The 16,482-nt window shown below is 37.5% G+C and overlaps 1 protein-coding gene across 1 annotated transcript in view; it reads right to left on the bottom strand.

Moving 5' to 3' along the window:
* Positions 1–16,233, bottom strand: part of grk5l (G protein-coupled receptor kinase 5 like) — a 159,060-nt gene extending 142,827 nt beyond the window's left edge. The window contains exon 1 of the mRNA XM_028799776.2: positions 15,287–16,233. Within this exon, the coding sequence (XP_028655609.2) occupies positions 15,287–15,338 (52 nt within the window). The 5' untranslated portion in view covers positions 15,339–16,233. The remainder of the gene's footprint in view (positions 1–15,286) is intronic.
* Between the last annotated feature and the right edge of the window lie 249 nt (positions 16,234–16,482).

The raw sequence follows: 16,482 nt of genomic DNA, 5'->3' as shown, positions 1-16,482 counted from the left end.
GACATGCCATTACTGAATGAAACATTGAATTTGAGAGTCAGCGTTGCCCTCAATTTGTTGAGGAGTAAAAGCCCATTTCCAGAGTAGCTTGCCACTCATAGGAGGCCAGCGGAGGTATTTTTTACTCCAGCACCAGACATGGGCCATTGAATGTCCTTGACAATTTCGATCAGTAAATATCAATCAAAGTCTCCCATCCCCAGCCTAATTTTAAAACCTGTAATCGGTGTGATAAGCTCACCCAGACAGTGGATTGTACTTCCTCCTCGCCATCATCAACGTATTCTGTTATTAACAATAAAGACATCTTAATTATTGGGGGACTTTACGATAAAAAAATGTGAAAGTTGCAACAAGACATTGCAAAGCACATAAAAGGTGCTTCCCAAAAGCTTGTGTTTCTGATATCACACAGAAAATACCGAGCATTCTTTGTAAATCTGGCAACAAAGGGTCTGTGGTACTCCATGTTGGGTTAAATAACACTTTCTGTTGGAACTCTGAAATTCTAAAAAAAGGACATATCAGAGCTGGTCAAAACTGTTCAATGCTTTGCATCCGAGTCAAGGATAATCATGTCTGGCCTTGTTCCGACCTTTACAAGAGGCTCTGAAATCTTTAGCAGACTTTTGGCTCTGCCATCATTACGTGAGGTCCAGAATAGCGCTTTTGTGCAAAACTGGGATTTGTTCTGGGAAAAACAGTAATTCTACGCCAAAGACGGTATGCATCGAAGCGAAACTGGTTTAGTCATGCTACAAGAAAATCTTAATTATGTTTTGAATGACTTTTGACTAGCAAGCAAGGTAATTAATGTTAATGGTTGTACTAAAGTTTGTTATGCTTCCTGCAAAGTACACTATGTGAACTATACATTAATTCCTCATGTTATTAATAAAAGAATTCACAGGAGAGCAAATGCTAGAAATGTTGATTATTCTAACATCATTAGAACACCCTACATTTAGTTTTTACAGTTGGTAAATTCCCTTTTAATGTTACATCAATGGACTTTGTGATGTCTGATCATAAATGTATACATTTTAATGTCTGTTATACAATATACTCCTATGTCGGGTAAACAGGGCTATCTGACCCATTTGTTTAATAATGAGGCTGCTGTGAAATTCTCTTCAATGTGCCAAGATCATGCTCTCATCTACTTAATTTAAACAAGCCAAATAATCTTCTAGATGATTTTAATAACATATGTCAGTCCACTTTGGATTCTGTTGCCCCAGTAGAATTTACAGCTAGGTGAAAACTTACTGTTACTCTGTGGCTCACTGATGATATACAGGCAATGAGGAAAAAAAAGTAGAAAAGCTGAAAGAGCACAGAAAGACTCCCAGCTAAATGTGCACTTTGAACACTTGAAAGAATCAATGTCTACATGTAATAATCCTTTAAAACCAGCTAGAACATCTTACTTTTCTAACTTCATTTACGTAAACCGTTATAATTCTAGCTTCCCATTTGAAACTTTATATGTTCTTGTCAACCCAACATCAAAGAAGGCAGACCATGTTGTGTTGAACCACAATTTTTAACCTTTTTTTACTGATAAAATTAACACGCTAAGGGCCTCTATCACTCACCTTGTCTCTTATGTTGAGATGCCAGGTCCCAGTTTAAATCTTTTAGCTTCATTTAAGCCCATTTTAGAACCAGACAGACCAGTCTTCCAACAAAATTTCTCAAGGAAGTCATCAGATCGGGCCGACTTTTTCTTTCTCCACATAACCAATCACCACACGATAAATGTCTTTGTGAAATTAAAACTAGTTATAAACTTAGACCACAGAGTGTTCAGAACTTTAAAAAAACCTTCGTTATACATGTTTAATTATGCCATCCATTCAGGGTTGCACCCATCCCAGGAGGCATGGTGTGCGAGGCAGGAGCAAATCCTGAACAGGGCACCAGCACATCGCAGGGTGAATATGAACAATACATACACTAGCAGGGTCAATATAGCATAACAAAACCCCACATTCTACATGACTTTGAAAAAAACTGAAACACGCCAAGTAAACCCACCAGAAAAACATGCAAATTCAAGTCAGGGAACACTCTGGACACAGCAGTGCACCCTCCACGCCACTGTGCCCCCACATGATTAATACATGCTTTAATGCATTTCATCATGAAAATGATATCAAGTATTTATCTTAGTATTCTAAATATTCAGGGAGCAGGAATATCATGAAATTAATGTATTCTGTGTGGTGATCGCTACCTGCGTCTCCTCTTAATGCAAAAGGAAGTCAGTTTAAGAAGCACATAACGATTAACATGGCTTGGGGAACACTTAACACAAAGCATTTAATGTGCTACATAACTTATGACGGGGTTTGAGAAAATACAGTAAATGAAATATTTAATTTTAAGATGTAGTTTACAATGTTCTACTTTAATGACAAATTACGAGAATAAAGTCAACATGTCGACTTTATTCTTGTCATAAACGTCAAGATTAAAGTGGAAATGTCGAGAATAAATTCAACATGTTGTCACACTATTACACAGTACCCAGGTACATTACACAGTATTGGAAAAAAAAAAAACAAGTACAACTTGGCTTGCAGTATTATCCAGTAGTATAGAAACAGTATTCACACATTTGAACATAATGGTCCACATCTGACCTTTTAAAACCAAAGTATCTCTAGACAACAGACACGGCTCCTTTTTTCAGAAAACGTTCTTCTGTGTCATCATGTTCAACTTTATCATCTGCTGCAGCTTCAGTTTCAGAATGTTCTCTGTGCATTTTCACCGTTCAATACCTCCAATAATGCATGTACTCCGTTGCATGCCTGTTTAGCTGTGAAGCAGTGAAAAAGATCCCCCCTTAAACAGTTTCCCGCTCCACCACGATCCGAACGTTGTTTAGGATATTTAAACCCGTGTTGCAGTATAAGAAAAATCCATATTATAACAAAAAGAAACCATTTTTGATATGAACCGATATACTGCCCAGCACTACTCTTTAGTGTCACTAATGACCTTCTTAAAAAAGAGGACTCAAGTAAGACCTCAGTTTTAGTTCTCTTCAATCTAAGTGCACCCTTTAAGACCACTGATCAATCTATAACGCTATGGTATACAGACTGAATCAGTGGGTTGGTTTATCTGAAACAGCATTAAAATTGTTTTCTTCTTATTTGTCCAATACAAAATGTAAAGTTGGCTGTGGCAACACTTCATCTTCCACTACCATCATAAATTATGGTGTACCACAAGGTTCTATCCTAGGTCCTTTATTTTCAGTTTACAGGTATATGCTACACTTAGGCTTTATTATTAGAAAGCATGATATTCATTTAGATCTACAGCTTTATTTAGTTTTGGATCATAATAATTAAAGTGGTTTTACAATGCTTCACAACTGTATAACTGGATGACTTTTCATTTTCTTCAACTAAATTCAGATAGAACAGAAGTGCTAATTATAGGTGATCGACAAAAATGCAAATCTAGTTAAAGTTTCCTTGGAAAACCTAGCTCTTAACTTTAAAAACTGTGGCCAAAAACTTAAGTGTTCTATTCAACTCAAGGTTAAACTTTTGAGTTTCATGTCAAAAAACTAGCTCAGGCTCGTTTTTTATCATTTAAGGATTATTGCTAAAATCAGACCCATTTTGAATGTCTGGGACAATGAGAAATTAATTCATGCTTTTATTATCTCTCAGCTGGATTATTGTAACTCCTTGCTCTCAACTATTAGCAAAACCAGTATGATTAGGCTATAAATGGTGCAAAATGCTACTGCAAGGCGTCTCACCAGGTCAAAGTCCTCTGCACATATCACCCCTATTTTAGCCGCATTACATTGGCTACCAGTTAGTGATAGGATACAGTTTTAGATCCTGCTTCTAACCTATATGGCTCTGAAATGGTCTGGCTTCAGTATATGTTAAAGACATGCTGAACTTTTATCATCCAGGTAGACCTCTTAGATCGTCTAACCAGTGCTTACTTGTTATTCTACGCACTAGATTAAAAACAACACAAAGAGCATTCTCTGTTATGGCCCCCAAACTCTAGAATTACCTTCACCTTGATATTAGAGCATCTATTTCTGTAACAACAATTAAAACTCTATTAAAAACAATATTTTAGACAAATATTTATTTCTTGTTTTTATATCTCTCTATTATGTATCTATTTATTTGCATTTAGGTGTGATGGCTTGTTATTTTTTATACAATTTTACAGTAAATATTGCAATGGTTATTTTACTGTATTTTTGCTATTCTTTTTTATGGCTTTTTGTTTTGTCATTGGAAAGCACTTTATGCATTTCACTTGAAAAGCTCTTTATAAATAAAATAAACAAAAATGAAATGAAAATTATTCCTGACCCTAGAAGATGTCCCAAGGTCTGAAGATAATAGACAACAATTTCCTCAGAATGGTTAATAAGAGTTGTATAATGGCTGGTTTCTGATCATGGGTTGAACCAGCCATGATTCCTCTCACATTGTAAAGGCACATACTGTATACTTAAACAAAAAAACAAAAACAAGCATTTTTGATAAAATTACACACAATGAAAGAAAAATTAATGTAACACGAGTACTAAACAAAAGTATTATGTAGACAAAACATTTTTTCTCCTGTATCAAAAGGATTGCCCCTGCCACTGCCTAATTCACAATCTCTATAATGTATATTTTGGTTTACCACACTGACCACCATTACAAAGAAAGACAAGCAAGTAATTGTTTAAAATCCGATATATTAATCTAACATTTTACAACTAAGCTGTGAAATAAAAGCCGATAGTAAATGGCTTTTAATATTACAGTGTTTCTTTTCCCCTTTCATTGGCACATGTAAGACTTATGCTGCTGTACATATGTGAAAATAGACACACAAGTTGGGAAGGTTTAGAGAGGATCAACAGTTAGTGTAAGAATAAACACTCACAATCGACATATTCAAAATAGTCAAAATGTTTTCAAAGAATAAATCTTTATGCAGCAAAATAAAATCCATAACTAAGTTTATATATTTAAAAAAATGAATTTCAAATTTTACAAGCATATATGGCATTTTTCTTGTACGTCAGTTTTCATATTAAATTGACTTTATTATTCAATGTGTGATTTTATGCTTTTCATATAGGCATACTCTAGTTTTACATTTTATGAGAAAAACAGAAAACTCAAAAAATATCTGCAATAAAATTACTTTAAAAGAAAAGTCAATGGCCCTTGGCTGGTTATATATACGTAGTATGTGCATAAAGCTGAAATCTAGCACCGATACAAACTAAAATATTTGTGCATATTGTTCTAGGCATTAGAGGCACTGAACTAATGTTTCTCTTTTTTGCATGTATACACTACTTAAATGGTGCTTCATAAACATACATTGTATTCTCAACTCCTTTGAATTCAAGTCAGGGTAGCACACATTGTAGTACAAAACATCCCAGCAGCACTCAGCACAAGGTAAGAATCAGCTATAGACTGAGCAGATGTCTGTTACTGGTCCACTTTTTAATTAAATTAAGTGTTACTATCATATAAGTTTTGGGCTCAAGGTGAATTCATCCGGGGATAGCATGCTTTTCTTTCTATGCTTCTTCAAAATGTTTTATGTGTTTGTCCACAAATTTTTGGCTTTAGCCAATGTCACACTACATGACTTCTAGTTGTGGGGTATGTCAGATTTGCCATCTGCAGCTGCTGATTTCTGGCAAGGTCAGTTTGAAAGACTGAAAATCACTGTTTGTCTACTTCACCATCTGAGTGTTGACTTTCCAGCACAGCCTTGCTCACCCCTTTTTTAGACAGCCAATGAAGTACAAAAAGTTAACATGTATGACGAGTTCAAACACAACCTCTATCCATTTTTTCCCCCCATTCTATTTTCGTATGTAGAACAAGAGACATCAGAAAAGCTAGCCTCTCTTTTGTTTTCAAGGATCAAAAAATAAGCGTTCCTTATTCCTCATCACTACAGTCTATGCATTGTTCTTCCAAATGAGCTTTCATTGGTTTTCATTTCTTATTTACACACAGCCTACCCCTATGACTAAAGAAAAAAGCGGTTTGATTTTATTGGAACAAGTTGCAGACTAGTTGGTGTCAGTCGCGGACTATATCACATTAGGCCTTGACTAAAAACTGCAAGAAAAATTGCCTAATGTGACATAGGCTTTAGGTGTTCTTGATTCACTGTGTATTCCTTTACAGTGAAGCATTACCTAGTCTAGTGAAAACAGCACATGGCCTATCAGCACAAATTTGCATGAACTTTGGGGATGAAAATTCTAGTCACATCACTCCATTGCTTAAAGTCAGATGCCTCCTGATAAGCAAATTCTGATATGAATAACAGGCACTAACTCACTTTTTATCATTTACACTATGGTCTTTTCATCAGATATTCACTACTTTATTAAAATGTTTTAGAAGGAAGTGCTCCAACACAAAATTTAAAAGACAAAATAAAAGTCAACAAATGATGTAAAAAACGAGACATATCTGTCACGGCATTAGTCAGAAAAATAGGCCAAACCTTAACAGTATCTTCACAATAAATTCAGTTAATCGAGTGGCAAAATCACATGTAATTTATGTTCCAGTTGTCAGATTGGCTGGAATGAAAACATGCCACCACTTTCTGCCTTCCAACACTGAGTTGTCTCATACTAGTAGACAACAGCCTATGCTTGGCTGAGTGATCTCTTGTCATCAAGTTTTTTTACGCTCTTACTGTATACAGTATATTATATTAAACTATGATCTACGATACATTTATTATGAAAGAAAGCACAGCAAGGACCATTACTGCAAATATGCAAAAACAAAATTCATAATACAGGACATGACTCAGCCCATAAAACATCCAAGTAGCACATGCCGCGGTAACTGTAACACTGAAGGTAAACATCGGACACCACCAATAGGTGGATCCTAAGCCTTATGAATGGAACCACAGAGAGTGTTACTTCTTGGGCACCAATACAAATAATGATACCAGGTGGCATTTATAAGACCCAACACCTTATACATATAGCTCTGCTACATCTCAGTATAGACAGGTAACTTAGCTACTAGAGGAACTTTAGGGAGGATGGCGCCAGGAGTTCCCAGTGTTACTTCTGACCTCAGATGCCAGAAACGGTCACAGAGACTGCCTGTGAAGTAATACCTAGCTAATGTTTAAGATCTCCTTCCAGTCCTCAGCCCAACATACTTAGAAACAAGAGTATTAGGGTTGGATGATGTATGGCTGGCCTGCAGAGTGAGGGCCAAAGAAAAAAAAAAGGGAAAGGGATTACGGAGTTAGCAAGAAAATCTTGTAAATAAGTGTGATAATCATGCCCTGGGAGGCTGTACGTTTGTTGTTTTCAGTTGTATTGTATCTCCATAAACCTTTACCCATCTGCTTATTCTTTATGTTTATAATAAATTACTTTATTTTTTTTATTCTTTGACCTCCCTGACTTCTTTCTGGATTTGGGGTTCTGCTCATAACTGCTCCTAAATGCCACAGCACTTACAAGCCACAGAATAAACAACAATCGTTCCTCTCTAATGTCAGAAAACTAAAGTGAAATACATAAATTAGCATTTACTAATTGAAACTTGCGCACAAACATATGACTGTACTTTTATAAAAATTAACAACTGACATACATTTATAACAAAATGTAAATGTCTGCACATAAATAATGATTACGATGGTGCAAAAATTTGCTATATAAAATGCTTGAAATATTTATTCATTTTATAAGAATTATTTCTATTTTCTGTTATAAAAGAGGGAAAATACCAGACCACATACAGACTGCAAATACTTAAAAACATACAAAATTAAAGAAACCCTACCATATTCATTTTTCTTCAACATCCAAGGATTGTGGAGAAAACCAGCAATGACTAACACATAAGTAGACTACCAGTCAATCTTCACTACACAAAATGAACTCCAAATAGAGCATAATTTTAATCTTCAGTATAAAACAATTAACACAACAGCTACTGTAAATATAGTACTGATAACACAGCCAGGAACCGCTGTCGGCAAAGCCGCAGCACAACACAAATGTATATTTTACTTTGGTTTTCATTTTATTATACGACTCATAGTTTTGAGCGGCAACACCAAAACCTGTCAATTCTTACAGAAATTTCAACACAAATTCGAAAAGCATGACAAATGCAACTTATAAAGTTATACATTTTTTACAGAAAGACAGAAAATCATATCAAAATTCAAAACAAAAATTCTAGCTTTAATTATTAAAAACAAAAAATTGTATGTGCATAGGTTTTACGTAAAGACAAATGTCCTATAGACATAAGTCAGCCAGCTTCTCACACTCTCTCTTGGGGAAGGTTGAATATACACTAAGAATACAATGCAGGAAAATGACCAAGAGGATGGTGAAGAGCAAAGCAAACAAGCTAAACACACATAGGGTCAAGTAACTCTGATATTACTCTAAATGAACATGGCGGCAGGCCTGTTAACCCTTCGTGCATTGCTTCAACAGGTATACTGTATACCAGGGGTAGGCAACGTCGGTCCTGGAGTGCCACAGTATGTGCAGGTTTTTGTTCCAACCCAGTTCCTTAACGAGAACTCAATTATTGCTGATGAAGCACATATTGCTTAAGTGACATTTTAATGCTTCATTTTAGTGGTCTCGCTTGTTAAGGTTCTCCAACCTTAATTGCTTATTTCAATCTTAAACGGCTGCATTCAGTGTTTTAATTGCTCCTTATTAGCAATAAGATGTAAAACAGGGGTAGGCAATGTCGGTCCTGGTGAGCCGCAGTGGCTACAGGTTTTCATTCAACCCAATTGCTTAATTAGAAACCAATCATTGCCAATCTCAGACCTTATTTAATTTTATGGCTTGTTAGTCCGTGCAATGTAAGGCTTTTATATCGTAGATTTTTTTCCTTTCCAAGGATATCATCCAAATGATTTGAAGCCTAAAACAGATCATTTTCAGTCTGTCACATTTTTCTATTAAGTGTTTTATTAAATCAAACCGTGCATGATGAACACACACAGATGTAATTGGAAAAAAGCTAGCTGGAGAACTACTGGCTGCTTTGTCTTTTACATCTTATTGCTAATAAGGAGCAATTAAAACACTGAATGCAGCAGTTTAAGATTGAAATAAGCAATTAAGGTTGGAGAACCTTAACAAGCGAGACCACTAAAATGAAGCATTAAAATGTCACTTAAGCAATATGTGCTTCATCAGCAATAATTGAGTTCTCGTTAAGGAACTGGGTTGGAACAAAAACCTGCACATACTGTGGCACTCCAGGACCGACGTTGCCTACCCCTGCTGTATACCACTTTCCTTTTAATATGTCACACTAGTATGCACTGTAAATGAAAAGATTTTCTGTTGATTAATAAATAATGAGCTTGCAAACCACTAGAATCTTGGTTTAATGTTCACCCATAACTCGCTATAGGATTAGCATTAAAGGGGCCTGGCTCTCTTTAATTGCCTAATCATTACCTGTATAGAATTTACACCAAAGACAGTTTATTATTTCTGGGAATTTCATTATCCTACCAGATTCCAAAAATGTGCATGCCACACAAACTGGCCATTCTAAACTAGTACACCAAGAGGAAGTCTGGCTGTGTGACTGCGTTAGAATCACATGTGTGTGGGCTACTAACGTCGCATTACCAGGACAGCAACCTCCTCCTTTAACCCAATAATAAGAAAATGTGGGTTACGCCTAGACAGACAGAATAAAAATATAACCCAAAGTCTATCCATCCATCCATCATCCAACCCGCTGTATCCTAACTACAGGGTCATGGGGGGTCTGCTGGAGCCAATCCCAGCCAACACAAGGCGCAAGGCAGGAAACAAACCCCAGGCAGGGTGCCAGCTCATGGCAGTAACCCAAAGTCTATTTGAAGTTAATATTTTGATGTTAACAGCAAAGAATAGGCTTCTTTAACACAAAGATATAGTGATTCTGACTGAGCTGGTTCTAATTATATGACTTTTATAGTCACTTTGTACTCCTAAAGACAACAAATTTGCCTTTGGAACAAACTCCGTAATATTCTTCAACCTAGAAAATTGAAGACAGAAAGTACTCCTATTGGCCTTTGGTCCCAGTGTCTACAAATTTTCTGCATATTCTAAATACAACCAAAAGCCCACAACAAATCTTTTTATCATTATGAATACCATAAAGCAATGCATATGTAAAGTAGGGTGCATCAGAGATCATACTTCATCCCAGTATGTGTGTTTATCACACTGTAAACCAGTGGTGGGATTTGAACCTGCAATCTTGTGGTTTCCAGCCCTATCCTTTAACCTCATTCTTTGGCTTCCATCCATACATCCATCCATTTTCCAACCCGCTGAATCCGAACACAGGGTCACGGGGGGTCTGCTGGAGCCAATCCCAGCCAACACAGGGCACAAGGCAGGGAACCAATCCTGGGCAGGGTGCCAACCCACCGCAGGACACACACAAACACACCCACACACCAAGCAAACACTAGGGCCAATTTAGAATTGCCAATCCACCTAACCTGCATGTCTTTGGACTGTGGGAGGAAACCGGAGCGCCCGGAGGAAACCCACGCAGACACGGGGAGAACATGCAAACTCCACGCAGGGAGGACCCGGGAAGCGAACCCAGGTCTCCTAACTGCGAGGCAGCAGCGCTACCACTGTGCCACCGTGCCGCCCTTCTTTGGCTTGTGCTTGCTTATTATTTTTGTACAGTGACAGTTTGGTCTTATTGTCATTGTAAAATGTGCCATGTCAAACCTTCAGTCTTTGCAGGCTGATTTTTAAAAACAGCTAAAGACTGAAGCAGACACAGCTGCTCCAGCTATAAGGGGAATTACAATAACTTTATTCAATGAAACAAATTTTCATTTCATCAATACCAGGATAAACCTACTATAGCAACAAATAAATTTATTAAATTAAGCCACCACTCATTTTTAACCTAAAAGGAATTCTAAAGTGTTCGGTCCAATGAATGTATTAAAATATATTTAACAGATCTTGTTATACTATGTGGTAACTCTTCCCAAAAAGTTAGTGTCTTTCTCATCGAGCTGAAAGAAAATCATCATTACAGTTCAGCCCGGTACTTACTGGCGGAAGTGAAAAAAAACAATGGTAGTAGCTATAAATGCCTGGAGGGCAGCTATAACTTCATTAATCTGTATGAGGGAAAAAGATTTAATGCTGAATAACATCCAGACTAATGTAATGTACAATGTAAATTGATTAAAATGTTAACTCAATCTAAAAAAGTAGTGGAACTGTAGTAAGAGTGTCAATGTTGAAAAACATTTTGAACAGCCTAAACTCACAAATAATTGGAAAACACTCACTAGAATGAACTGCTTTCAATTCAGCATGTAGCACTGCAACAGAGGAAACTGAACAAATGTTTGCCTCTCTCATTATTTTATCCCCAGTACCCCTTTCTGACAGTCACTGCTAGTGAATCCTTAAAAAAAAAAAAAAAAAACACACCTCCACCAATTATTGCTCCTCTTCACCAAAGTTAAACCCTCCACAGAATGCAGTTAGGCAAAGAAATATTAGTCATCTGCTCGTGTGAAAGTCTTAAGTTACCAGGAGATAAGGGATGACATATGTGATCACAAAATATTAGTAAATTCTACTATTTCTTTCAGGGCTTCCAATTAATATACTGTAGTGTATCATAGTACTCATATTCTAAAATGGCTTTATCCATTAAATACCAACAGCATGGACAATAAATCATGAACCATATATCTTTTTATTTATGCATTTTTCAGACATTTTTGAATTTCATAAAAAGTGGTTTCTTACATATCTACTAGTTTCACTGGTGAAAACAGATTCACTACTCAAAACAGCAAATAAAATGAGGATAAACAGTGAGAATATAGCTGCATATACTAAATAGATGCTCCCTGTGTGACATTTGCACATACCCATGTTCAAACAAGTGTCATCCTGGATCTTCATTTCCTTCATGGAGTTAAAAGGCATGCCGTCAGGTTAATTGGAGACTGTAAACGAAGTATGTTGTGGAGGAGTCTGAACATCGTTATGAGTGTGTGCTCCATTAGCTCTATGCCTATTATGGAACAGACTGCAGCACCCTTCATGTCACCTGTCTATAACTGTACTACAGTTATAATGGTCAGTGAATTATATTGGTCACTTCACTGTTCATGAACACCATTTTTCCTAACACTAGTGTTCTTCTTCATAGAGCTTTGTTTCCATTGAATACATTATTTACCACACACTCAAATACAGTACAACTGATGCAAGTAGAGTTTACATTCCAGCTAATTTCACAATCAAGCCCTACATTATACCTGAAACCAATTTCCTTATTTAACAGAACTCTTTCTTAAGTATCCCATTTTCTTCAATTTTTGTCTTTTTGGAAAACACTGACATAACTTTGTCTTTCTGCACTCTTTAGTTTTACTCAAGATTACTATTTAAAATATTCTTGAAATTCAGTGAGTTTTGGATGGTGGTGTATCTCTGCATAAGTAATAAAATGTGGAATAATACTTGTCGCCAACAACTGGAGTATAATTTGATTAGAAAAAATGTATTAATCCCAAGGGGAAATTCAGATGCAAACAGCAAAAGAAACATAAAAAAACACTTGGAAGACAAATAATACAGCCAATCAATTAATCAATAAATAAATACATAAATGAATAATATATATTGTGCAGAAAGTTCGAAATGAACTTGATGAGTATGTTGGTAAGAAGCACTGAATTACCTGTTAGCAGTGGGCAGAAAAGATCCCTTGAAATGTTTCTTAGCACACAGTGCTGGAATGAGCCTGTGATTGAAGTGGTCCAAGATAGCACCTCCTGGAAGGGATTTTTTCATGATGGCATCCAATTTTGCCACCATCTTGTTCTCCACAACAGCTTCCAGTGTGTCCAGGGTTTGCTTTGTGAATGGAGCACGCGTTTCCTGATAAGTTTATTCAGGCATTTTGCATCAGAAAAAACATGCCCTCTTACAAATAAGTGATCAGATGTAAACAGATGCCAGGAATATATTTACATCTTGCATCATAAATGCATTTCAAATCTAAACTGGTGTTGAGTGAGACTGAAGTTAGTATGCCGGGGTTCTTTGGCCTAAGACGCTGCTTTTCAGGATCTGAAATTCAGGGATTTTTAATCTAAACATTATTTACAATTCAACTTTATTTCAGTTTCATGAAATAAAACAGCATCCGGCCAAACATCAAGTTATTTAGTTTCTATTGTAGGTCCACTCACATAGCTGTAGTCACATTTACTGACACTGGGTCAAATCAAACTCTTAAGTCAACCTAAGAGTATGTCCATGGACTGCTGAAGGAAACCAGAGCTCAGACTATATACAGAAATTATCCCATTGGGGACCTCAATCATGGTCTAAAGTTCTATCCAAAATATGACAAAACTGAGCTGCTGACCAATGTGACCACCTAGCACTCCATTGTGTGCAATGTTTTCTTTAATAATTCAGTTACTCTGCAAGTATAAATTAAAAGAATATGATGTGCATTCTACCTTGTACCACCTTACGGGGACATCATATGTATACATGGTATTGACTATTCTCGGAAAGAAGATAATGTTGTTAAGGAACCTGTACACAGTTTACTTAAGGCGTAACTGGAAAAGTTTAACATCTGGTTACTCTGTTACTGGGAAAAAGTAAACAGGACATTTGCAGCCAATGTGAAGAATACGTAAAACTCATTTAGTTGCAAGTGTGACTGGAAATGGTGCATTAAAAGGAAAAAAAAAGACGGAAGTCGTATATACAAACTGCTGGAATTCTAGTGTGTGGGATCACTGCGCCTTAATTCACGTTTATTAGGTTATCTAAACATGTACTTATCCAAAGAACTGTTTGATAGTCTCTAGAGGTCTGGCTCACTCCCACAAACTACAAAGTACTGCACACTACATGAAGAAAGGAATTCATCACCCAAGAGCAAGGCATAAACACTATGTGATGCTCTCTGCTATCTTATCATGCGGCTAATTGTGTGTATCTGGCTAACAGGCCACTCTTATCTGTGTCTCTCCAAGCATCATGAGGGGCTGCGGAAAGTGCATTCAGCGTCAGAATTAATTTTCTAAAGAAATCTCACCATAAAAGAAGGGAGAAAGAAAAAGCAATCTTTCACAATGACGTCAAATCAGAAGTGTACAGTTCTGTACAGGAGTTTTTTGTTTTTTTTTTACTCAGATGATGTCCAATTCAAAAGGGAGTAAAATTGAGAAATATAAGGTAGACTCATTATAACTTACATTCAAAACATAACAATCAAACAAAAAACGATAAGTCCAAATATTTATAAATAAAGGACAATTCTAACACTAAAACAGAAATGTACATTAAAAACCATGCTCCTTCTTAGTGACTATACAAATAAACCAAATAAATACACTCATTCCTGATGGTAAAATGTGATTAAAAAAAAAAAAACTTTTCCAATTTATGATCAGGATAAACTCTGGCCTTTACCAGACCACATAACAATCCTGTTTCATTTAATAGAGAGATACAAAGACAGCAAGAAAGACAGAGACAGAAAGAAAGAAAGCATCACGTTAATTTATCCTAACCTAAATGTGCTGTTCTGCAGGAACCTTTTAAAATGAAGTGGTGCGAATAAATGGCAAACAGCCAATTGAATTAAATGTTCATGTTAATACAAGAAATGGCGGAATTAAATAACCAGTTTTGCTAAGTGTACTAGTACTGTAACAAAGTGAACTAAATCTAAAACGAAAGGAGACAGATCGTGCTGACAAACCCTTAAGCAGAAGTGGGGTCAGCCACCCACCCTGCCTTACACATTTGTCGAGTTACGGAGTTGAGGCGCGCTACCTCCAGTGTTGCCGGTATGTCCACTGGAGGAGCTCCAGCCCTCGAGTTCTTCACTCGTGAAAGAAAATCATTTCCCGTTGAACGTGAAAGAACGGCAGCCCACATGCGGATGTGGCTTGTTTGCAGAACATTTTTTTTCAGTGTAAATAAATTTGTTGGCAAACCTGAAACACCGAATGTACCAGACAAGCTGTGTGCCGGGTGGCATTTTAAAAGAGCGCTTGCAGCCGGCTACCTTGAATCTTTGCCTATCGCACACTGGCTGAGCAGCATACCCTCCCCAAACGGGAATCTTGCACCCAAGGACACTGACAAAGCGATATCACTTTAGAAGCGGCGCAAAAATAATCTACAGGGAACCAAAGTACAGCGACTTACCTTCTCGGGCTTTCAGCAGCACTGTGTTAGCTACGATATTTTCGAGTTCCATTGGCAACTCAGTCTTAACTAAAGCAGCTCCGGAGAACTGCCCGAATTGCTAAAAGGTGTCACTTTGGTTATTAAATCCAAGTTCAGTGGAGTCTGTACAAAAAATGAGGATTTTACACCCGATTCAAATGAAAAAAGGGAACAAGTTACGCAAACATCATTGGTTCCATGCAGGTCGTAATATAGACTGGAGTGAATGAGTTGAGATCCGGGCTCGGGAATCTCGCAGTACCAGACCTCCTTCTACCCCGGCCCAGTAGTCTGGTGTTTTAAGTGGAAAAAAAAAAGACGAATCACATCGGGTGTAGCTTCACTCCATCCCGCAAAATGAACACATGGAAGAAGGATAAAAGTTTGAACTTTAGAGCCGTGCCTTCTTCTGCTCCCTCGCCAGGTGGTGCCTTGTCACCTATTTGGCGTCTAAAAGAACTCGGCTGTCATCCTGTGCTCCCAGCTTGGCGTCAACGCTTGTCCTCTCCGTTGAGTTTTAGCAACTCTCTCCGCCGCGTCCGGGTGCCAAATTTCTTTGGAAACCGAGGGGATTAGACGTCGTTCTTTCCGGCAGCTGGATGCAAAACAGCGCCCCTGCCCTCGGCTGCTAAAAGCCAGACGAGCACGCAAAGTTGCAGCGGAACGAACAGAGTCGGAAGAGGCGTACCCCTCTGTCCTCCTGACGCACAGACGCCGAGAGACATTCCCGGCTGTCAGAGATATCTGATATCCTCTCTTATTTGCGTGTGTTTATGGTTCTTTTCAGTGCGTGACAAAGCCTGCCCTCTTCACTTCATTATACGCCTTGGAAGGTGAGACGTTCACCTCGTCTGGCTTCGTCAAGAGCTAAGCTTGGCGCTTTTTTCTTCACAAACAGCACTTTACGCGCGTATGCACTTCGTCCTTTTCCACCCTGCCAAGTAGAGCCGAGTTCACAGCCCAGCTTTATCTGCGTCTTGTGGGGAACTTCAGCACTTCAACGCAGTCCGTCCATTTCTGACAGGGTTCGATTGGACTGATTCATATTAATAATCTGTTACAACGTCAACGACTTAAAATGCAGAGCATGTGAGGTAAACCTACGCGACCCCGAACTTGGTACTCGAGTCTTGAAAAATAATGGATGGATGTATGACACAATGTTTCTTAACCTT

The sequence above is a fragment of the Erpetoichthys calabaricus genome, chromosome 1, assembly GCF_900747795.2.
Source record: "Erpetoichthys calabaricus chromosome 1, fErpCal1.3, whole genome shotgun sequence".
Lineage (NCBI taxonomy): Eukaryota > Metazoa > Chordata > Cladistia > Polypteriformes > Polypteridae > Erpetoichthys > Erpetoichthys calabaricus.
Note: the sequence above shows the minus strand (reverse complement) of the source record. Positions and strands in the feature narration are given on the sequence as shown.